This window comes from Lontra canadensis, unplaced genomic scaffold (genome assembly GCF_010015895.1).
Source record: "Lontra canadensis isolate GAN:19392208 unplaced genomic scaffold, GSC_riverotter_1.0 scaffold18, whole genome shotgun sequence".
Lineage (NCBI taxonomy): Eukaryota > Metazoa > Chordata > Mammalia > Carnivora > Mustelidae > Lontra > Lontra canadensis.
Window position 1 is genome coordinate 17,527,918 of NW_022631012.1, and position 24,263 is coordinate 17,552,180.

At 40.2% G+C, this 24,263-nt stretch overlaps 1 protein-coding gene across 3 annotated transcripts in view; it reads left to right on the plus strand.

Moving 5' to 3' along the window:
- The window catches only part of HECW2 (HECT, C2 and WW domain containing E3 ubiquitin protein ligase 2), a 352,056-nt gene that overhangs the window by 246,649 nt on the left and 81,144 nt on the right, over nt 1-24,263 (plus strand). For all 3 annotated transcript variants that reach the window (XM_032860185.1, XM_032860184.1, XM_032860186.1), the window contains 4 exons: nt 3,247-3,397; nt 4,128-4,231; nt 4,735-4,859; nt 13,504-13,689. In XM_032860185.1, the coding sequence (XP_032716076.1) occupies nt 3,247-3,397; nt 4,128-4,231; nt 4,735-4,859; nt 13,504-13,689 (566 nt within the window). The remainder of the gene's footprint in view (nt 1-3,246; nt 3,398-4,127; nt 4,232-4,734; nt 4,860-13,503; nt 13,690-24,263) is intronic.

Below are 24,263 nucleotides of genomic sequence, written 5' to 3' on the forward strand. Positions count from 1 at the left end.
TATGTGCAAGACCAGTAGGCACAAGAGGTAATGCTGGGGCTGCAGTGGCTGACACTGGCTTGGCAGGTCCTCAGGACCTCAAGGCCCCTGGCTCTATACAGCTAAATTAATTAGAGTTTAGTTGGCAAATGCAGGCCCAGACATGAGATGTTGATGGGTTTTTACTAAACCTAATGTAGAAAAATGGGTGTCATTTTGAAGATTCTTACAATTTTAGAACCGAAAGGGACCTTAGCTAGGTATTATTCTCCCCTCTGATTTTTCAGGTAAAGAAACTGTGGCTCAGGGATGTAGTGATTTGTTGAAGGTCATGGAACAAAGGTGTGACAAAGCCATGGCTGGAAGCCCCAGGCCTTCTGCTTCCCACTGTGGTGCACACATCCCAATACATTGTTCTCAGACGCATTGTGCCCTGATTGTACACCCCATTTTACAATATGGCAAGACAAGGAAGTCAATGCCAAGTTCCTAGTCTTCTAATCCTGCCTGTCTAATTTTATCATGGTTTCTGAAAGAACTCTGATGCTGGGCAGTGAGTTCTCGTATGCTTACTTGTACCAAGAATAAACTAGGCCCTGTATAAAAATGTGTAAGAAACCATATCCACCTCTCTCCACCCTGCAAGGAACTTTGGTAGATAAATTAGAGAGCTGATCTTCCTACGGACACCTCTACTGTCTTTGGATGGAAGGGTACACTTGGGTAAGAGCCAACAACAGAACAGCCTTTCCAACCTAATGCTAAGCGTCCTTGAAATCAGCAAGACAGCATTTCTCTTTATGGGATCTTAAGTAACCTCAATGTACAGGTAGGACATCTGATAGGGCTAGTCTTAATGGGCATCCAATGTTCCATGTTCTTTGAAAGCAGATTTTCGGACTTAATTTTCTTATTCTCATTGCACACAGCGATGTCTTTGTTAAAACACATTAAGGTTATTCCTGGAGTTTGTGGGAAGTGACCACAAGAATCATTCTTTGTTATGATTTTATGTTATTGAAATTACTTGTTCTTTCAGTTCATGCTATGTGTAACGTATAGTGGTAAATATATGTGGAGATTCCCCACTCTCCCTCCTCACCCATTTTGTTACCCATATGGCCTTTATAGAGACCATATTCTGTGGGGTAAATTCCTATGTAGTTTGTTCAAGGAAAAAGTTCTATCTTTGAAGATAATTTTTTTTACTTTCTTTTGTCAGAAAATGGAAAGTATGCCACAATAGTGGTTTTTTTTTCTGCTTTAACTGCCACAAAACTTAGAGCCAAATTTGAATTATAAACTTATCTTGGGAGCTTGGCAGCCCCTCTCTTTCTACTTTTTTTAGTTGGTTTCTATTCTGTTTTTATCCCTAATTGACCGATTCTACATTTTTTAAATTAAAAGCTACTGTAGACACTTTTGGGGAAAGAAATGGCCCTTTGTTTTCTTGTGCATTTGAGTTGCATATACTATGTGCTTGAGTTATCCTGGCTTTAATGAGATGGAGTAATTGGTTCCAAAATCTTTGAGATGGGAAAGTATGCAAAGAGCAGAGCAAAACAATGGAATAGATCAAAGGATTTTTGGAAAATCGTTCCTGAAAATGCTCTAATGGAGTTCCTATTTGTCAGCTTATGGCAGGCTGATCAAGAGGTCTTTTGGAAACGGCTCATTGATGGGATTGCGACTGTGTCCAAAGAATTCAGATTTGGCAGGCTGGTTCGTTGTGAGTCTGTGTTACCTTGGAGCATGAATGGCACTGATTTGCTTTTTTGTAAGTGTCGTGCTTTTTCTCAGCCCAATTTTTCTTTCTCTTGCCATTTGTTATAAATTACCATGTGCTGGGATCAACAAAAACAGATCTTTCCACCCCCAGCCCTCCACTGAGGCAGCCCTCAGTGATCAGCTGCTGCTGGCTAGGCTTTACCATTCAGGGCCTTCCAACCCTGAGAACTGCGTTAGAAAATGTGCTCTGTTCACCGTCAGAGTAAATGCCATAGGTGGTCAGCAGCCAACACGCCTTCTTCCTAGTCTGCAGGGTTACACCGACCCATAGTGTCTCTTGATTAGCCATGTGATGACATGGGGAGTTTTGAAACAACTGAGCTGCTAAGGAGAAAAGTGCTTATTAATTTCAAAAAACATTTTACACAGAAATAGAAATGTATAAACACTTAGCTGGTTAAGGAGTAGATTTCTGTTTTATTTTTTAAAGATTTATTTATTTGAGAGAGAGAGGGAGAAAGTGAGTGAGTGAGTGGGGGTGGGAAGGGGCAGAGGGAAAGGGAGAGAAAGAATCCCAAGCAGGCTCCACAAAGCACGCTCCACACCCAGCGTGGAGCCCGATGTGGGGCTCAATCCCATGACACTGAGGATCATGACCTGAGCTGAAATCCGGACTTGGACATGTAACTGGCTGAACCAGTTTTTGTATATTGTATATAAATTGTACTTCCCAACTACAGTCATTTTCAAAATTTTGCCTTTTGCAAAGATCAGCTCGTGCCTTGTGTATTTTGATAGGAGAATGGTCCTTTAGAGGGTCTCAGAGGAGGTCTGTCTGAGTCTAGAGATGATTCTGCTTTCTGTTTCTACTGAACATGCACTTATGTATTTGTTTACAGAGGTGAACAGACTTAATCAAGGAGATCGCTTAAACATAAAATTAAATAATACTTTAAAATGTTGTATTTATTTGAGGTTGGAGGCAAGTAATCACTCTTGTTCTGAAAATGTATTCATCTTTGGGAAAGTGCAAATGGAAGTTTGTAGATTATGACACTATTTGATGACTGGACCAGCATTAATTTCTTCTGAAGACTACATTTACCAGAATTGTATGTAAATATGCACTTGGAAGCTTCCAGCTCTACTTTCATTCATGCTGGAAGAAAAGAGAGAGGAAAATCAGTTTTTGGTGAAAACAGTCATTGACACCAATTTCAAAGTCTTCTGATACCAACAACCTGTATTTTTGAAACATTGGTGCTCACACATGAAGATGGGCATTGTGGACAGGTCTGGAAGGATTCTCTACACTGAGAGATCCTTTAAAGTGGGGGTATTCCACGCATGGGGTATGTTTTTTAACTGACCACAGCAGATCCTGAAGCGGACTGAGGGAGGTGCCTGGTGATGCGGTGAGACGTGTGTTATTAGCCCCAGTTTCTAGCACGTCAGGGAAAACCCGTGCTGGAGTTCATGAACCACATACACGGCCTCTGCTCCTCCTCTAACCACTCTCCGTGCATTCCTATGGTGTAGACTGGGAGGCGCGCATCGACAGCCACGGCCGGATCTTCTACGTGGATCACGTCAACCGAACCACCACGTGGCAGCGGCCGACGGCGCCCCCGGCCCCGCAAGTGCTGCAGAGGTCCAACTCCATACAGCAGATGGAGCAGCTGAATCGGAGGTGAGGATGGGCATTTCCGCTCTGGCTGTCGCGTGGTTGGCCTTATGCTCATGTGGGCCGCAGAAGAAAACAGGGTTGTCTCTCTCGTCAGTGGGTGACCTGTCATGAACATGTAGCTGGTACCTCTTTTGATTTATAGACTTCACTGAACTTCTCTTGGTTGAAAAAATAAGAACCACAGGCATACACCACTTGTTTGGAAACTGGAGAGGAAATAAGTAATGACGACCCTTTTCATCAACCCAAGGCATTGATTTTTAGTAAAAACAGAGTGTGTGTGTGTGTGTGTGTGTGTGTGTATAAAATATGAAGCCAAATATCTTTCTAAATACCTAGACTCTCTATTCATCATACATCTTTATTATCAACTAAGCTTTTTAAATGTCATTCTTTTGTGAAAATTAATGGCTATGAAATAAAAAGTTCTTTTCTTTCACAATGTAAGAATTTAATTTTCTTTGATTGAGTGCCACAGTTTTTTTTTTCCCCCCAGTTTTATTACTTTGTTAGGCAAGTGTTCCACAAACAACAAACAGAAGGAATTCAATGCATTGTAATTTACTTAAACAACAGATGGCCCAGAAGGTCAGGGAGTGGGTAAAGGTATAAAGTTTGAGGAAGAAATTTTGGCTGAGGCTGAGAAGATAGCTGAAATTTCTGGGCCCTAGAGGAACGGTTGGGTCCGTAATTTTGGAGGCTGCTGTGATGTAATGCTAGGCTACTGTTTTAGGTACCAGAGTATCCGCAGAACCATGACGAACGAGAGACCTGAGGAAAATTCCAATGCTATCGATGGGGCAGCGGAGGAAGCTGACTTTCACCAAGCCAGTGCAGGTGAGAGCACGTGGGTTGGTTTGGTTTGTAATCTCACAAAAGTAGAAAACAAATAATAAGGATCTCCAACAGATGAGGTTTTTCTTTTAGTGAACTTTCTATCTTCAGTAAGATCTGGTAATCCAGTGCAAATAAGAGAATTCACCAGAGACCTCTTCTAATCCTCGACTTTTTACTAGTGCTAAGAGAAGAATCACAAAACCAGATAGAATATAAATAACTAATCTCTAGATGTGTAGGATAGAGGAAAATGATTGAATCTGATCACTTAAAACATCTATGCATGCATTAAAATGGTAATAGTGGCTAAAAGTACTCCATGCCATTCCAGTCAGGTCTTATCTGTGAATTTACATGGAAGCAAAGAGTGTTTGGAGGATGAAAATAATAGTAAATGATGTAGCTATTCTCTGGCTCTTTTAAAACATAGATGGAAGTGAATAGATATGTTTCCACTACATGGAAAGGTTTCGCTGAAAGCCTTTGTGGTCTGCCCCATCCAGATTTCCGGCGGGAGAACGTCCTGCCCCACTCTACCTCTAGATCCAGGCTCACGTTGCTGTTACAGTCTCCCCCTGTGAAGTTCCTCATCAGCCCAGAGTTCTTCACCGTGCTGCATTCTAACCCTGTGAGTACCGAATCTGAGAGTTTGCGGTGGAGAGAGGGGCAGGCCAGAGGAAATTATCCCGGTTTGCATCATGAATTGTAGGAATGAGAAGAGCTGTCTACTGAGCCCTAAGTGCCTTCCGACATCTGTGTTAAGTACTATGTATGTTCTAACCCATTTGGTCCCAATACACCTAGGAGTCAGATGAAATTTCCATTTTTCCAGATAAGGAAACTGAAGCAGAGAAGTTAAATTTTCTTAAGATACAGGCTTCCAGTGATGGAATGACCGAATCATGGGACTAAAATCTATAGCCTAGGAAATACAGCCAATATATTGTAATAGCACTGGATGGTGACAGTTGGTGGCTGTAGGGCCCAGGACACACGGAAAGTCAAGTTTGAGCCTGGGAAGGTGGACAGAAGCCAGGTTACATGACCTAGACTCATATGTGGGACAATTCTGGGAAAGGGTAAGGCTCTTATACAAAGGACAGTGGGCTAACATTTGCAACTGTTACTGTAAAACATTATCATTCGGTGGTGGGAAGAGCTTTAGGCTTGAAGTCAGATAGCTCAGGTTTTCCTTTGCTTATCTGTCTGTCCCTTTGTTCATGCATTCATTCAACCAGGATTTATTAAATGCCTGTGATTTGGCTGGTACAGTCCAGACTGGGGATAGAGTGGTCAACAGGACAGAGTGGATTATGGTAACAAACTAGTGAACCAGAAAAGCTAATTCAAATGGTGCAGTGTGACATGAGGCACCATACATGGGACAAGGGTGTACTCGAGGATGAGCTCCTGGAGGCACTGCTTTGGATGGGGTGGACAGGAAGACCTCTTTGGGGGAGCTACATTTAAGCTGTTTGTAAAATGTCCAGGGGCCAGTAGGGTAAAGGTCTGGGAGCAGAACCTTCCTTGCCAGGGTAAAGCAAAGGCTCTAAGGCTTGAATGAGTCTGATGTGGTATGGAATAAGGTCAGAGAGGTGAGCAGGGCTTCAGAATGTAGGGCTGGTGTGATCTGGCAAACAATTTGGGCTTTATTCTAAATGGATTTCTTCTAAGGGGATTTCCTGTAGGGGTGTAATTCCAATGTTTATAAGTTCCCTCTGGCTGCTTAGCTGAACATAGGTTTTAGAGGGCAAGGCTGGCACCCGGGACACAAGTGAAAAGGCCCACGGTGAGACATAGGAGGAGCTGGGACTAGTGCAGTAGCAGTAGAGATGGTGACAAGGGGATGAATATGGGACATGTTTTGGAGGAAGAGCAGACATTCTTGTTAGTACTTTAGAGGGTGGGGACAAGAGAAAAGAAAGGCTTCCAGAAAGAGTAGTTGATTGGATAGTAGTGTTCAAGGGTTTGCTAATAAATGTTCAACAACAGCTGTGGGAGAATGCATGTGTGTGTGTGTGTGTGTGTGTGTGTGTGTGTATCTTACTGAGTGAAGGATGTATAGCACACAATTTACAAATAATAATAAAATACACAGAATGCTTTTGTTGCTTTTTGCTGAAGTCTGACATCAGTAGCCAACCTATAGCTGTAGTTTACAGACAAATGTAGTTCCAACATGAATCTTTTCATCTACTTTAAGCGTTAAGACAACAGTGAAGCAGGGAAGATGCAGGTTATAGCTTCACACTCCTGTGTTACTGAGCTCAGTGGTACCTTCTCTTTGAGCCACATAATAACTTCTGAATACCGGACTTAAATATCTTCTTGGGCACGCTTGCAGGCATGTTGTATGCAGCATAACAGCACAATGTGAAGTTTAATCTGTATTATTAGCATTTTATTTTCTCTATCAGTTTCTTAAGTCTAGACCTGACATCTAGAAAAAACCCAACAAACTTTTTTGTAAAGGCCCAGAAAGTATGTATTTTCAGCTTCTGGGCCAAAGACAACATGGAAACAAGTGGATGTGGCCGTATCTCAAAAAACTTTGCAGATGCAGCCAGCCAGCCCACAGCCCCATAGTTTGCCCACACCTATCCTGGGCAGCCCACAGAATTATATCAAAGCCTGGTTTGCATTTATTGATTTCTGTGATGTTAATACTCCCAACTATAGCTAATTTTAAGCTACCAATATGACCTCGCCAGGTTGTCAATGCAGACTGCCTTCTTGGGTGCAACTTCCTCATCATTACAATGTTTCAAGTAGAGGCTGGAGTCACAGTTGTTGGGTTGTGGTTAAAGGCTGTAGCTTTTAAACTTGGTCAAGTTCTATAAATAAATGCATATTCTTGATTCCCAGCTCTTAGAGATCCTGGTTCATTAGGTCTGGAGAGGCCCCAACCATCTATTTGTTTGTTTGTTTGGTTGGTTGGTTGGTTGGTTCCTTAAGTGATTCTGATGCAACTGGTCTATGACCTGTAGCTTTGGAATTCCTTGAATAAAAGATGTTGTGTTTAATGACCTCACTGCTTTTGTCACAAAGGTAACACATCCGGACGTTGGACAAATAACAGATTTTAACAGTGTAAAGATACTCAGCAACTTAAAGGTTTTTTGTTTCTTTTGTCTTCATGTTTTCATTGTTTTCCCCTTTTCGTGGGCATGATTTCAAAACATCTTTTGCTGGGAAGCCAGTCTTGATTCTAAAGTATTCTCTCTAAAGCATTTTTTTTTTTTTTCCTACCTGAACTGCCTTCATTATTGGCCACAAAGATCTCATGCTGTGCATGTATACATTTGTGTGAGATCGGAATTCTGTTGGGTTTAGGAAGCCTTATTTCCCTCTCTTCTCTGTGGCAGGAATTAAAGTAGCTGGATTTACCTTGCTGATGATCTCAAGGTAGAATTTATGGGAATAAGTTCCACAGTTTGTTGTTTTTTTTGTAGAGGTTATTACTTGATGGAATCTCTTCTTTTTCCTAGATTATGTAACAAAATGCTATGAGATAAACTTTTATTTGATTTTCTTATTTTAAGATTTATTTTCTAGTCTTTTTTTTTTGCTTGAATTGTTTATCACCCATAACTGTTTCAGTAGACTCCCTGTTTATATTATTGGAAATGTTCAACATACAGAAGGAGTATATTGATTTAAAAGCCTTCCTAATTCTGTCTTTTTATGATTTGAAGATAATCAGTTTATATTAAAAGAGTCATAAAAAATAGATTTTATGTAACAGTAACTTAATCATTTTTATTGAAAATAATGAAATTAAGTAGATATATGATTGTAATAACTCTAAAGGAAAACTTAAAATATTGTTTTTTGTATTTTGTTTTCATTTTTTTGCCTTGTGTTTGCTTAAGGTATATACTACTGCCCTCTGCTGGTATGATCAGATTTCTTCCAAAATTGTATTCATAAACAATTTCTGATAACTCAGGATCTAATTATTAGTGTCATATCTTTTAGAGTTGGTATGCCTGTGTTTGTCTAATTAATGTAATACATAAATAATGTCTCCTAATATGTAACTGAATAATGTTTCCAACATACATGCCAAAAATTGTTATTTTAGCTTTTATTAAGCTATAGAAATACATTAATTCTATCATCTAAGCTCCTTGGCATTTAAAGGGGAAAAATTATTCAAAAATACATAAATATATTCTTACAAGCCAGGAATTCCTGCTATTGCAAAATAGATGAATTGATAGTTTACAACTAGTTTTGCTAATAAGTTAAATTTTTCCTCCATTTTACTCTTTAGCTAGCTGAAAATAATGTAAAATCCCTTATGATTAAAAATACAGACTGTGTAAGACAGGGCTATTTTCATATCCCTGCATACATTTTATGGAAGCAATGTTACTTGATTTTGTTTATAATAAATTTTGTTTTGTGAATAAGGTATATGAATGCTCAGATCTGCTCCCTTGTGAACATGAGAGACATGAGAGAGAAACATGAGGATTCAGAATACTTATTCTTTTTATTTCATTTTGTTTTTAAAGATTTATTTATTTATTTGAAAGAGAGGGAGAGAGTTTGTGTGCATGCACACACATGCAAGTGGGGGGAGGCGAAGAAGGAGACAAGCAGACTCCCTGTTGAGTGGGGTGGGTGGGCTCCATCCCATGACCCTGAGATCAAGACCTGAGCTGAAACCTAGAGTCAGATGCTTAACTGATCGAGCCACCCAGGCACCCCTCAGTATGCCTATTCTTGGTGTAGGATTTATGAAATATGAAAGACAAATTTTATTTAGCTTTGATGTACTTACCTATGTTATTGCAAAGAACAAAATTAGATGAAATCAAGACTGGGCCAGGTGATCTTGGACATATGGTCCTTATAACAGGAAAGAAATGAAAAGGAAGGAAGGAAGGAAAAAAGAAGAGAAAGAGGGAGGGAGGAAAGAAAGAGTGAGGAAGAAAAGGAAAGAAAGGAAGAAAGAAAAAGAAAGAAGAAAAAAGGAGTACTATTTGCACTGTGGTTGGTTGATAAGAAATGAGTATTTTACATAATGTTCTCATTCTGCTGCCAAATGGCAATAACATTCCCCTCAACTCCTCTCAGTATTTTTCATTTCTAACACCTCAAGACACTCAACCAAACAAAACACGTTAAGCTCAAAGGAATGTTATTTTAACAGAATTCCAGTAAAGAAGTTCAGTTGATCATTCACTCAACCATCAGATGCTCATTTCTTGCCCGGAAAATGGGAAACAACCAAGAATAAGGCTAGGAAAGGAGCTTTGGAGTAGAGAAGCAGGAACAAGAGGGGACCTTTTCAATCGCACGAGAGATCGTTTAAAGGCGTTCGTTCCGTCTCCTGTTAACCGTCGTCCGCTCTCCGGTTCTCCCGGTGACTCCATACGCAGCCGCTTCCGGACAAGATCATTCCGTGCATTACCACGAGATTTTATCCTGTGACGGAACAGGGCGCATTTGTTTCTTCCTAATCTACTTTGGTTTCAGGTAGAAAGTCACATCCACTTACTACATCTTTTTCTCCAAGCCCAAAACCAAACGACAGCCCAAACACCGAAAACCCCTCACCCAGTGAGGACCACAGAACCACCGAGGGAGAACAAAATGCCTCTTTTCTCTTCTCCCACGGCTTTGCCAGTATTTGCTTCCTGGAAGACTAAGCTCTTGTCGTCGAATCCTACCGGTCAGTGTTTCCCGAGTGCCGGGACCCTCTCGTTGGTTGCTCTGCCGGTTCACTCTGTATTTCAGTGTTTTCACTGCTTCTGTGCCCTTTGATTTCCAGACTCTACTTTCTGCCTCCGGGGGAACTCTTCCTCCCACCTTTTCCTATAACGTCCCTTCCCGTCCTTCTGAATGATGAGGCTGTGCTCATCTCTGTATCCTCGGGGTTTAACACAGGGCTTGTGACATAATTAATGAAAGGTTATGAAAACCTTCTTTAGTTAGTAGAAAGTGGGATGCTGGCCCATTATCTTCAAAGACCTTAAAAGTAGAAAACAATTTTACTGCTATCATTCATCTGTTTTAACATAGGTATGGTAGGTATAATCCCTCATATATCCCTTTACTTACTTCTACTCTGTATTTTTATAGTGATTTTTACTTCTTCAAAGCTGTTTTACATCCTTTCTTTCACTGGGCTTGAGTCTCACGTGCCTATGAAGAAAGCGGGGCAGTTACTATGATCCCATGTTACAGGTGAACAAAGATTTAATCTCTGAGGCAGAGAGTAAATGATTTTCTTTGTCTCTGTCCATGAGTGACAGGGCTGTGACTAGAATCTTCACTATGGTTCCATATGAACTGGACTATAAATACTCTTTCTGAAATATATATACATATATACACACACATACATACACATATGTAGTTACATATATAAGTATATATCCAAAATGGTATATATTTAAAAACAAAAAATAGAACAAACATATGTATAAAAACATATGAACATACATATGTGTACAAATGTCATGTGTATACACATAAATACATATATAAATATGTTCATATGTTTATATATATTTATTTTTTCCTTATAGAAATGTAGCAGTCTGAAGGGATGTTCCCATTTGCCTTACAGGTTTTGTATGGACACTTACAGTCTGTGCATGTTCAGACTTGAAAAAGCTACGGTTCCAAAGATCGTTTGCTGGTTACTGATAAGAAATCTTTCTTGCACTTACTTTGCTTTGGTAGGTGGTTTTTTCCACCCCACTCAAAATTGGCACTATGTGACATATCTTACTGAGAGGAGAGGAGGAAAATGAAAGGTTGCAATTAATTATAAGACTGGCCTTAAGACTCCTGAGTGCAGAGAGCTGTGCAACCCCAGGGAATTACTTCACTTCACGCCTAGGGCTGCGACAGGTTCCTTCACCTAATTACTACTTCTTGCCCTAATGAAGTTCTCCTTCTCTTTAGTAGAATGAGGAACATTTCTGGTGCTCCAGATAAAGAATCAGGATGTGGCCTATTTACTTAGATTAATTGGGGGGGGGGGGAAATCAGGGGGACCAAGAGATATGCCTGTTTGGAACAACAGTTAATATAATGCTTTATCTGACAGAATTATCCTGCAGTAATGCACCCCAAAGAGACTGACTGGGGAGTATGGCTTGAAAGTTCGTTGCCAAATGCCACTCGAGCTGGTGTGGTCTTGGGCCTCTAAGCTTGCAGTGGCTTCTGTGAAAATACATCAGCAGCACAGAGCGAAATGCAAAAAACAGATCCTTGCTGATTGTGCATAAAACACCAAGGCAGGGTCAGCCACAGGCTAAACTATTTGTTAGCTAACGTTCGTCTCTGACAACCTCCAACTTCTTTTATTAGTCTCCGTCTCTGCTTTCATGATATCACTTTCTTATTCTCTCATGCTCTCTAATTGCCCGGAGCCCCTGCGTCGGCTTGCCTGTCTTGGCAGTGCACTGTGCTCTGAACCTCGCAATTTCTCCCAGCCGTCAAATCCTCCTCTCAGACTGTCAGGTTGAAATACAAGCTCAAAGTGTTTTATACTCACTCAGGTGTGCTAAGGAATTAGTGCGCTGGTGTTTTGAGGATAGTTCAGTGTGGCCGGCCGACATTCCTTCCTTCCTTCCTTCCTACCTCCTCCCTCCCTCTCTTACTTCTGTTCTGTCTTTTGTTTTGATGGGACAAAAATATTTTAGTAAAAAATATATAATGATGGAATCAGTTGGAAAAACTATATAAAAGTCGTCTTATATGGTTTAGTCTATATATCAATAACAGAAACTAACAGATCTTGGTGGCTTAAGCTGACAGAGGTCTGTTTCTCATCCCAAATTGGGTCATCAAGGTTCTCTGATCCCTATAATTACTCAGGGACCCAGGGACCCAGGGACCCAGACTGGGGAGCCACCACCATTTCAAATATCACCAGTTGCTATGATAACTGTGCCAAAGGGAAGAAAGCTCTAGAAGGACTGACATCATCAATAAATACTTTGACCAGAACATGACATATGTTAGGGGATCCTGGACAGACAAGAGCAATGTTAACTGTCCTCATACTCATTCATTTTTCATCCTCAGTAACTACGACAGTACTGGGCATAGCAAAGACAGTAAATGTTTATTAAAATGAAATCATTTCCAGAGATCCTGGTTTCTTTTGGGTTTGCTTTGGTCTACCTTAAAATGAAACAAATAACAGAACCACAAAGTTAGCCTGAAGGCCTCCAGACTCAGTCTAGTGGCACTGGGATGCTAAAGGTAAGAAGAATCCGTTTAATCTATCTGAGAAGAATAGAATTCCGGAATAGGTCCTTCACAACCGTAACAATTTCATGACTATCATATTCTTTCTGATAATGCAAGGAAATAGTTCCACACAGTTACTCCTTTTCTACTTCTTGACACGTAATGTTACACAATGGACATTTGTTGACTGACTTATATGTGGATAGCCCAGGGCTTATGGCTAATTTCTGGAATCTTGTTTAAGTATCATAGAAATGAAGACTATAACATTCTTCACAAGATAGTCACTGTTTTGTGTGGTTGTATAGTGGGGTTTTATTAAATGTGCATTTCAACTGTATAAATTCAATATACACACACACATATATACATATACACAAATACACACACACACACACCAAAAAAAAAGCAAGAAAAAAATCACGTATATAGCCCCAACACTTCTGCCTGCCATTCCACTCATTGAGATTATGCCTAGAAGAAGGTGTGAGATGAAAACCTTTATCTGTGTGGTCTCAGTTGAATTTGACTCTCAGGGAGAGCAACTCAACCCATTGCAAATACTCTGATATTCAGATATATGGCCAAGCACTTTTCCTGTGCAACTTAGCTGCTAAATGTATGACAACTGCTTCCCTGGCACTCACCCAAAGACCAGGGATCTCTTCCAGTGCTGGAGGGAAAACTGGCTATGTTGGGGTTCCCCGTGAGATGGTATATTTGTATTTGACATGGTGTGACTATGACTGTGCGGTTTTTGCCTAAGACCAACTTTAGGACCTGACATCCTTTGTGGAATGAGATTCTACAGCAAGCATTCTTGTTCTTTAGGAAACTAGACATCATCCATGAGGATCCCTTACTTTCTGTCATCTTGCTGTGTTATTTTGATCAAAATACTGTGCTCAGCCTGCTGTTTCCACGTGTGAGTCTAGAGCTGTATGGAAGCTTCTATGCCTACTGGACGACTACATACACCTGATGTCGCGTGGGAAGCATGTTGCTGTTGCAGGTCCAAGCGGGTTGACACGGTTCTCCTTTCTGTCCCCCAGAGTGCCTACCGCATGTTTACAAACAACACGTGTTTGAAGCACATGATCACCAAAGTCCGGCGGGACACCCACCACTTTGAGCGCTACCAGCATAACCGCGATCTCGTGGGATTCCTCAACATGTTCGCCAACAAACAGCTGGAGCTGCCAAGGGGCTGGGAGATGAAACACGACCATCAGGGCAAGGTAACGTGAGGGGGTCGCCTGGGGAAGCTGCTAAAGGACAGCGGGCTGCCCGCGGCGTTGGCCTTGGCTCAGCCATTCACGGGAGGGGAAAGGCCTCTGTGCTGTGAGACCTTCCATGTTCAGGTTCAGGGGAAACCTGGACACGCAGGTTGTCTCTACAGACAGTTACTATCGCTGTTCTGAGACAGTGTCTGGAGTGGACAGGCGCAAGGGCATTTGTTTGGCGAAATACTCCCTTTTGCCTTAATATTCTTCTGCCTATGATCTCTCCCCACTTTCTGCTGTTTAGAGAAAAGATTTCTTCGGCCGGGACACTTCCTCCTCGTTAGTTATGCAGGTTGTGTTATGGGTAGTTGATCGAACAGTTGTAGTATTGTTTGGGGAAAGTGGCTAGGAGGACAGTAAGCAACTGCTCAGCTACACTGCGGCCTCGGTGTTGTATCAGAACCCTGATTTTGGTAGCCTATTAAACAAGACTCACAGATTAATTCACGTATGATGAGAAATACGTATCAGTGTCATACAGGCCAGAGGAACCGCGTCTGCACTTCCTTCATAGCCAGGGGCCCCAGAAAGCCAGGTTATGATCAGGATGTGGTCATGAGTAAGAAATCAGAATGAGAAAATTAGTAATTTTTATAGGGTGTTTCTCAGCTAAGATTTTATGTTTTTAAATACTCTGGTTTAGTGCCTACTCTGGACCATGAACTGTTTAAGGTCTTTATACGTAGAAATTCCTCACTAGGGCTCTGTGAGGCAATGCTGCTGTTATTAATGCCATTTACAGACAAGGAGCCTCAGGTCAAGAATGGTGTGGTGGCTTGCTCAGGGTCACAGAGAGGGGCAGTGACTGAGCTGCACTCCAGCCCAGGCATCCTGGTTCACGGTCCATGCTCCCAAGCAGGGCCTGCTCTCTGTATAGTGCACAACCAGCCTCAGTGCCCCTAGCCGTAAGAAGACGGAAATGCATGACGTGGAGGATGGAGGGGATTAAAATGATATGATATTTAAAGTATTTAATCACGCCTCACTCATTCGTTCAACAAATATTTCTAGAGCACCTGTGCAAAACAGATAAGTCATCTACTTCATAGGACTGCCAATGCTCACAGATAGAGACAGAAAATAGTCAAATAGCATGCCAGATGCTAACTGATGCTGTGATTTTAAAAAACCGGGGGATGGGGACTAGAGAAAGACAGGAGTACAGAATTATTTTGTACGGAGTGGCCGGGGAATGCCTCCCCGGTAAGGTTAGATGTGAACAGAGACCTGAACAGAGTGAGGAGTAAACATATAAGGGAAAGAGCTTTCAAAGCAAGTGAAATGTTAAAATACTCAATAAATGCCATTCTCCCCCAAGGTGACCTCTGGCAACAATACCACAGTAGCATCTTACTCATCTTGAGTTCAGCTTCCAGCAATCTTATCTGAGAACCTATAGCCAGCCCAAATAGATGTTTTAAAGAGCATGTACTTTAATGCATGGGAGGAGCTCTCAGACTTTCAATGAAACTATTGACTTGATTTCTGTAAATTTCTTTAAACAACCTATAGTTCCTAGCCCAGAGAAGATTAGAGGTCTCAAGCATGAAGTGTAGTATAGATTAAAGAGAATGGATTTGTGTTTATGTCCCTGTCAGGGAAGCCTTTCCAAGACACTCAGAAGGGGGAGGCAGGACCATCTAGCACTTCTGGAACTTTCTCCTCCAGAGAATTATGTCACACTGCTGGTGCTAAGTTTGGTTCAGCAATCTGAGAACCCAATGTTTGTAAACGTTCTACTGAATGGAAGGACGTAGATGGTTTAAGTAAAGACTTTGGGAAGCAGTACCATACCAGGAATTCAGCTCTCTTCTCAGTTCTGACAAGATTTTATCTCTGCCCTAGGGAGTTATGCTCATTAGAGAGCCATGGGTCTGGGGAAAGCCCAACTTGAGATAATGCTGCCATACATTTTTGCTCTGAGACTTAACTTGATAAGTCACTTGTACCCTTCACTAAAGGCGATCAGGACCTTGTGTTTACCTCATGGGGCAGTCCCTTCCTGCCAGTAATAATGTGCCAGACCCACTGCAGGAGAGAGCTGCTTCTTAATAATCCTGGACCTTGAGAAAAGTTTTAGTTCTGTTTAGGACACTATTTAAGAAGAGTTGCAATTCCTAGGAACAAGTTCTATCTGATAGCCTTTATAAAAGTTTTCATAGTTAAGCTGAGGTAAACATATCTCCGCTATATGTGCAACACAACTGTCCATTTTACTTGCTGAGGCTTTCAGACTTATTTGGGGGTTTCAGTGCCTAAAGTTGTAGGTATTGTAAAGAACCTTGAGCGTGGGCTGGTAGGTAGTTGACCTCATAGCCTGCTGGTAGCTTTGCATTTGTTTTTGTTTTGTGATGTTTTTAAAAAAGATTTTATGTATTTATTTGACAGAGAGAGACAGCGAGAGAGGGAACACAAGCAGCGGGAGTGGGAGAGGGAAAAGCAGGCTTCCTGCTGAGCAGAGAGCATGATGCGGGGCTCAATCCCAGGACTCTGGGATCATGACCTGAGCATAAGGCAGATGCTTAATGACTGAGCCACCCAGGCTCAGCCTGTAGCTTTGGCTACAGGTGCTGTTTGGCATGAAAGATAGAGAAGGACTCCCAGCCTTGTGGGCAGAATGGATTATCAGACTCTTGAAAGCTTATCACATTAGTCTAATCTCTTTACTTTGTGCATTAGGACTTGAATAAGGTTTTTAGCTAAGCTGGACGTCTCAACTGAAGCAGGTACATCTCCCTGTGATTCCCCCCACCTCTATCCTTCCTTTGCAAATGTCTGGCTTCCGGGGAACTAAAACAGTTTAAAGGAGCATTGGGAGAGGCTTGCACTGGTCTTTCCTGGGCTGCACTGCTTTTGACTGCCGTTTGGAAATCATTGTTCTTATTCTCCAAGGTTGATAGGTTTTCTTCCAGTCTTGACATGTTAGCCCCCCTTTTAAACGAATTGCTTCATTTCCAGAACATTTAAAGGGTGTAAACTTTTCCCCTACTTAATATAACATCAAAAGCTATTAAATACTGCAAAGGTATTTTTCCACAGTGATGACTGATTTTAAGAATTGACACAGAATAAGATATCCAAGTCCTTAGTTTCGTGAAAGGAAATGCTTCTCAAGAGGAATATTCTCAAATTTAGCTCTTCAGACTTATGCAATCCGGTCTTCTCAAGGACAGCCTTTTTCCTTTCCTGTTTTCATTTATTTAGTCATTCGGCACACTTCCACGCACTTCTGAATGCCTCAGATGTGCATGCCACGGTGATATTGATAAAAGCTAACACTCCATGTGACATTAGGTAGTGTGTAGCATTGATTGTTTGGTAGATAAACACTTAGATTAGTTCCTTTCATGCTCACAGCAGCCTTGCAGATACCTGCTATTTTTAATCCACATTTTAAAGGGATGGAAACTAAGGCAGAGCATGGTTGAGTGAATTGACCAAGGTCCCACAATTAGAAAGTGATGGAATTGGATTTGAACCCAGGCAGTCCAGGTCTAGAGTCTGTGGTCTCATCCAGCCTTTCACCAGTGAGTAGGGTGGATGGATGTCTAATGATCTAACGAAGGTAGTAGAAGGTACCATGGGAGCCCATGGTAGGATTTCCTACCACTGTCAAGGAGGGTGAGGGCTTTCAGATGCATCATTGAAGGGCAGCATGAAGTGTGAGTTGCTGTTAGCAATCTGGGCCGAAGTAATCAGTCCTCCCTTGAATCCCCTCATAATTTTCCCTTGTGTTGTTCTCATGACATCTATCCACATCTGTCTCATGCAATAGTCATTAGCATGTTTTATCTTCCCAAGCAGATGATCCCCATTTTGAGAATTCTTTTATTTATTTTTAATTACCCCCTCTTCTACCCCAGCACCTTTCACATGCCAGGTTCTCAAAACAAGTTTGATATATGAAGGAAACTTGTCACCTGTAGTTTCCCAGTTATTAGTAATCTCTGTTTTGGACGGATGAAGACTCCCTCCCCACTCTTTCCTCCTCCTATCCTTTCACCAGAAAAAGCTCCTAGATTTGCTCATTTGACGTCCCTTAATGCATATGTTGCCTTGGATCTTTCACAATATGTTTAAACAAGGTGATGGAGATTGTATTGCACTTTGACAGTCATTAATTTTGGGGGAGACTTATTTTCTAATTACTTAAGGCCAGGGATTTAAATTGGGTGAAATTTCACAGAATTCTAGATCTGGTATGCTCTTTTTGGAATTTCTAGGGTGAACTAGGTCCATGGCTCACATAAAAGAATAGAAATAAAATATTTCTAGTTAACTATTAATTAAAGAATAAGAACAGTATCAGGCTTTCTAGATAAGATAATGATGATACCTGCAGTTTTAAACCTCATACCGTATGCAAGGCACTGTACGAGGTACTTTCCCATGGATTATCTTATCTACACTTCCTGGCAGTTTATGAGGTGGGTATTATTATAATTATCCACACTTTACTGAAATTTAGAGCTGTTAAATAATGTGTGCAAGCAAGTGAGGAATCCAGGATTCAAACATTATCTGTGTGACTTGACCACTGTTTTCTACTGGGAGGGATCGTCTTTGTCATCCTTTGGAGGAACTGTCCCAGGCCAGATGCTGGGGTTACTAGTATTCTTCAAGACTGAGACATAATGTATGTCTTGATTAGACCCCAGGTGATCTAGCAGAGACACACCCCCAGAGACACATATACATGGCTTCATGCTTAAATACCGTAGAGGTCTTATGCTATGGGTACATAGAATATTGAAATATAATAATAATAATAATGGCTGATTAGATGCCAAGCTCTAGGTGAGGGGTATTATATTAGGTCATTTTACTTTCACAATAACCCTGTGGAATGGGTTTTACTATAGATGAAGAAACAGGCTCAAAGAGATTTAGTGTGCAAGTAAACTCTTAGATACAAACCATGTCTTTCTATATCCAAGGCCTGTAATGGTTTTTCTGTACAAGATTAGTCTAGCCCTCACTGGCCACTAACCACCTGACTAGCTTGAAATATGTCGTTTAGATTTCCTGGATCTGAGTTTCCTTACCTCTGCATATGACTGGGTTGATCATCTTTTCATGTGCTCACTGGCTATTTGTGTATCTTCTTTGGAAAAACCTGTATTCGAATTCTTTGCCTATTTTTTAGTTGGATTATTTGTCTTTGTATTACTGAATTCTGAGAGTTCTTTGAACCATATATTTTGAATACTAGTGCCTTATAAGATATACGCTTTGCAAATATTTTTTCCTGTGCTATGAGTTGTCTTGGTAGTATTGTTTACAGCGCAAAATTTCAATTTTGATATAGCCATTTATTTGTATTTTTTGTTGTTGTTGCTTTATGCTTTTGGTGTCATATCTAAGAAAACGTTACCTAACCTCAGATCACAGCAATCAGCTCCTGTGTTTTCTTCTAAGAGTTTTACAGTTTTAGCTCTTACATTTAGATCTAGGATCCATTTTGAGTTTTTTTTTTTTTTTTTTTGTATGGCGTACAGTAGAGGACCCATTTTCATTTCTTTGCCTGTGGACATCCAGGTCTTTCCACCATTTGTTGCGGACTATTCTTTTTCATTGATATCATTAGTTGTTAGGAAAGTGAAAATCAAAACTACAATGAAACCACCATAGACCCATTTCATTGGCCATAAAAAAATCTAGAAAATAATAAATGTTGGCAAGGATGTGGAGAATTGGAACCCTCCTACATTGCTGGTAGATACATAGAGCCGCTTTGGAAAACAATTTGACAGTTTCTAAAGAAGTGTTGTGCAGAGTTGCCGCACAATCCAGTAATTCCACAACTATGTATATACCCAGAGAAAAGAAAATACACTTCCTCTCAAAACTTGCACATAGGGGTGCCTGGATGGCTCAGCTGTTGGGTGACTGCCTTCAGCTCAGGTCATGATCCTAGCGTCTCGGGATCCAGCCCCACATAGGGCTTCCTGCTCCACGGGAAGCCTGCTTCTCCCTCTCCCACTCCCCCTGTTTATGTTCCCTCTCTCACTATGTCTCTCTGTGTCCAAATAAATAAATCTTTAAAAAAAGTTGCACACAAATGTTTCATAGAAGCATTATTTGTAATAGTCAAAGGGTAGAAACAACCCAAATGTCCATCAACTGATAAATGGATAAACACATGTGCTAGGTCCATACAATGGGATATTATTTGCAATACAAAGGAATGAAGGACTGATTCAACATGGATGAACCTTGAAAATGTTTGCTAAATGAAAGAAACTAATCACAAAAGATCACATACTGTATGATTCTTGTTTGTATGAAATGATCACAATAGGCAAATCTATAGTGATAGAGAGTGGATTGGTGGTTTGTTTCCTTGGGTTGGAGGTGGGATGGGGAGGGGAGCAAATGCTAATGGGGATTTGGGGTTTCTTTTGTGGGGAGAAAATGTTCTAAGATTATGGTGATGGTTGTACAACCAAGTATATATACTAAGAAACAGTGAGTAATACACTTCAAATGGATGAATTAATCGTATGTATCTGAATTATATTTCATAATATATGTAAAGCTATTTTAAAAATTAATAGGTTAGATTAGAGACAGGCCAAGATTTCCTTTTCAGCTCATGGATTCTATAAATCATTGATTCTTCAGTTTTGAAGTTTAGATGATATGGTTTGAGACTGGATTTGACATCAAATATGTAATGTACTTCTTTCTGCTAATTACATTTGGAAGGGTCTCTTGTTCAAAATTCTGTAGTTATTTTAATCAGTATTTTGTTCCATTACTTGATTTCCTTAATTCTTTTGATTCTGTAATGGTGGGATTCACAACTAAGCCAAGTTTTATGCAGGATCGTCCTTATGAAACTGTGACCAACCTCTGTGTTTATTTGTTGGACTTAAGGCCTAGGATTTTCACCTAACATATAGGACACATTTTGACTTGACTCATTTTGAAATGAAACATAAGCAAAGAAAGTGGGCCAGTACAAAAAAAAGTTCTGCTTGCTTCTTATTGTAATAAGTTTAAAATTTTTGTACACTCTCAGGAGTGTGAAAAGCAAAGATAATTTAGGATCTGGATACAATGTTAATATAAATGTTTTATATTTTTACAAGAAATATGCATCAGTAGTATTAAAATGTGACTTATTTAAAATGCTTCTAGTTCTTGACTAGATTTGATCATTAGGATGTATTCATGGGGATAATATATCTGGAAGACAAATATGCACTTTAAGAAGGAAAACCAAATTTATTTGACCTAGGAACATTTCCCTCTTTCTTCCTTTCTCTCTTTCTTTCCCTTTCCATTTCCATTCCATCCCTCTCCCCCCTTCCTTTCTTCCTTCCTTCCTCTCTCTCTTTCACTCTTACTTTCTTTCTTTCTTCCCATTGTTAATTTGAAGGATTTGAGAAAATTATGCTACAGTGGGGTCAGGATTTCTGGATCCTCCAGATGCAGTCTGACCTCTGTGAACCTCAGTTTTCTCTGAAGTGAGGGTTAGTAACCTGACCTTTCCAGCTCCTGGAGCTCAGGTTAGCATCAATTTAGATAATGGTGGGATTACAATTGGAAGAAAAACATTTCAGGTTATAATAATCAGTCATTGATTTAATATTCCTCAACTTACGATATATAAGATAAAAGCTGCATGATTACAAACCTCTATAGATTTGTGATTTAATTTGGATAAAACAAAGATATAGAATATACAGATACCTACAATAGAATGACCCATTTTACTTTATTTTTCGCCAGGAGTGCTGCTACCTGGTTATTGCTGCCCACCTTGCCAAAATCTTGATTTGAATGGTTAGGTTAAAGCAAAGGTCTGTATAGTACAATAACTAAGAGTTTCATCAATTTAGAATTTTATGAAAAGGATAAAGATTTGTTGTTAATGGCCATATCTTTAATAGGAAGCGTGCAATGGCTTTATAAAAGATATACTGTAGAATTAGTCCACATCCCATTCCTCCCCTTAACATGCTGCTGATCTCCTTTAACCGCAGTTAAAGAATGGTTTCTTCAAAATGGGGATCCTTTTGCTGCTGTTCTTTGTTGTCCATGTTGTTCATGACACTGAAGGGTAGTCTGCCCTCAGGTGTTTGCGCTCGCCTTAAAACTGCAAGAACCTGGAGCCATCTATTTTTCTGCCATGGTTATTGCAGTCATCTGGTGGATTTGTTCTCTTGCTGGATCAGCTGCCTTTATTATGGTGCTTACAATCTCCATCAGCCGTGGTCATGAAAGTAAGGTTGAAAAACATTCTCAGCAAGATAAGTAGAACTGGAACTGAAATCAGATCCCTTTGTACAGAATCACACACTTCCTGTGTAAAGCCACTAGACATTCCTCCCTCAGACTGTTTACCCCCAATGCTTCTCATTTGGACTATAAAAGAACACAGAGTGTGCTCTAGAATAGCGTCTGCAGTGGTTCGGCGCAGGACGACCTCATTCTGGTGTGGGATACCTGGGAAGTTTCCTAGCAAAATTCGCGTTACAACAGAACCTTGACTAATGAGTACAATTTTGATAAAAAGAGATAGTAGAGAAGAGAAGATAGGGGATGGGGAGGAAAAACACTGAAAATGAAGTCATGGAGATAGGAATATACCAGGCAGGTGTGTTTGATTCCTATGAAGAAATAATGGGCAAATTTTAAGAGATTCTATATAAGTTAAGTTTTCTGTGTGTGTGTGTGTGTGTGTGTGTGTGTGAGAGAGAGAGAGAGAGAGAGAAAGAGAGAAACACACCTGAGAGCTAATGGTGTAAGTTCCAATCCAAAGCCCAGCAGGCTCAAGACCCAAGAAGAGCTTATGTTTCAGTCTGAGTCTGAAAGCCAGAAAACACCAGTATCCCAATTCAGTTAGGCAGATGGATTTACCTCTTCTCACCTTTTTTGTTCTAAGGAGCTCTTCCGTTGATCGGATGAGGCCTGACCACATTAGGGAGGACCATCTGCTTTACTCTGTCTACTGATTCAAATGTTAATCATCCAGGAACACACTCACAGATACAGCCACAATGTCTGGCCAAATGTCTGGGTACCTGGTGGCCCAGTAGAACTGACATATGAAATGAACCATCAGAGACTCATGTCAGTAGGTTATTACCAGTAGAAACTCTATTGCAGAGGGTTAAGGGTAACATAGAGAATGATGCAAAATGGCATGGATAATTAGAAAAATACTATAAAGCTTATTATTTCTTAAGCTCATGCAATGAGCTTATCATTTGGTTTAATTTTTAGAAAAGAATGTTAGTTTTTGCTCCCCCTTCCAGATGTTCAATATGAAATAACTTTTTTCCCCCCTTGCCTCTTTGTTTTGTACTCTCAAGCAGTATAACAGTGTTTTTCCCGGCTCATTCTACATGGGACTAAATTGTACTAAGAAACTTGAAACTATAAAAGTAATAATATAATAACTTCATTTTTTTAAATAAAAATGCGAATCATCTTTTTATTTAAAGTGAAATATCTTCTCCCATAGTTTCTTGTGTTTTTCCCTACAAAAATCTTATGATCTATCTCCTATCTAAATCGACATCCATTTCTATATTCAAACTTTGTAACCATAGAATTTTGTGACTTTGGATATCAGGTTGGGGGTTTGAATAGCAGAATGGTCCAAATACCCAACTTAGATGACCATGGCAAGTAGCAGTTATGGTTATGAGGATTGATTTTGAGAAGAGAACAAATATTTTTGTAGTGAAATTTATCACAGTGTGAGCCTACTGAAGGATTCTCATTTTACAAGACCGTAATAGCTGATGTGGCTGCAGAAGTTGACCCAGTGATGACAGATTTTGGTTGTATCCCACATGAAGCTGATAGCTACAATTTATGGGGTCAGGTTCATTTCAATGAGTAAAATGCAACTTAGTATTTGGAAGTCTCAAGTGAATCCCTAAAATATCTTAAGATAAGCTCTACACTTTGAAAAACAGCTTTTTGCTAGTTCGATGAATACATTTGTTAGTTTTGTGGCACATCTCTTTAATTGCTTTGAAACAGTATCTCTTTGCGGTGGCTGCTTGTTTTAATAAGCTGAAGTCATGCAGCAATCCAGGTGGAGATGGAATTAAATTCTAAACCTGTAAATAGCATGTGGATTTTCAATGATCTCTTTCTGATTTTTAACAGAGTAAAAAGGTGTTAGATTAAATACTAACTCATGTCAGTAGGATGCAACAGGAAAGACTACTTCTGGGACAGCGCATCTTTTTGAAAGAGAGAAGAGAGCAAAGATTGGTTTGGGGAGTGTATTTCTGAGTAACATGCTAGACTCATGGAATCTTGAAAGAACTACCCAAAAATGGAGATGGCCTTTGTCTCTTATTTTTAAATAGTTGTCTTCGCAATCTGTACTGGATCTTTTTTATGAAATATAATATGCTATTTTAAAATTTCATGGCAGTGACTTTCTGCTTTACCTAAAATGGGCTGATTTGGATAACACCATCCTCAGTCTTCTATTGTAAATTAAAAACAAACAAACAAACAAACAAAAAAAACAGGCTCTCAAGGGGAAGCGTGGAGGG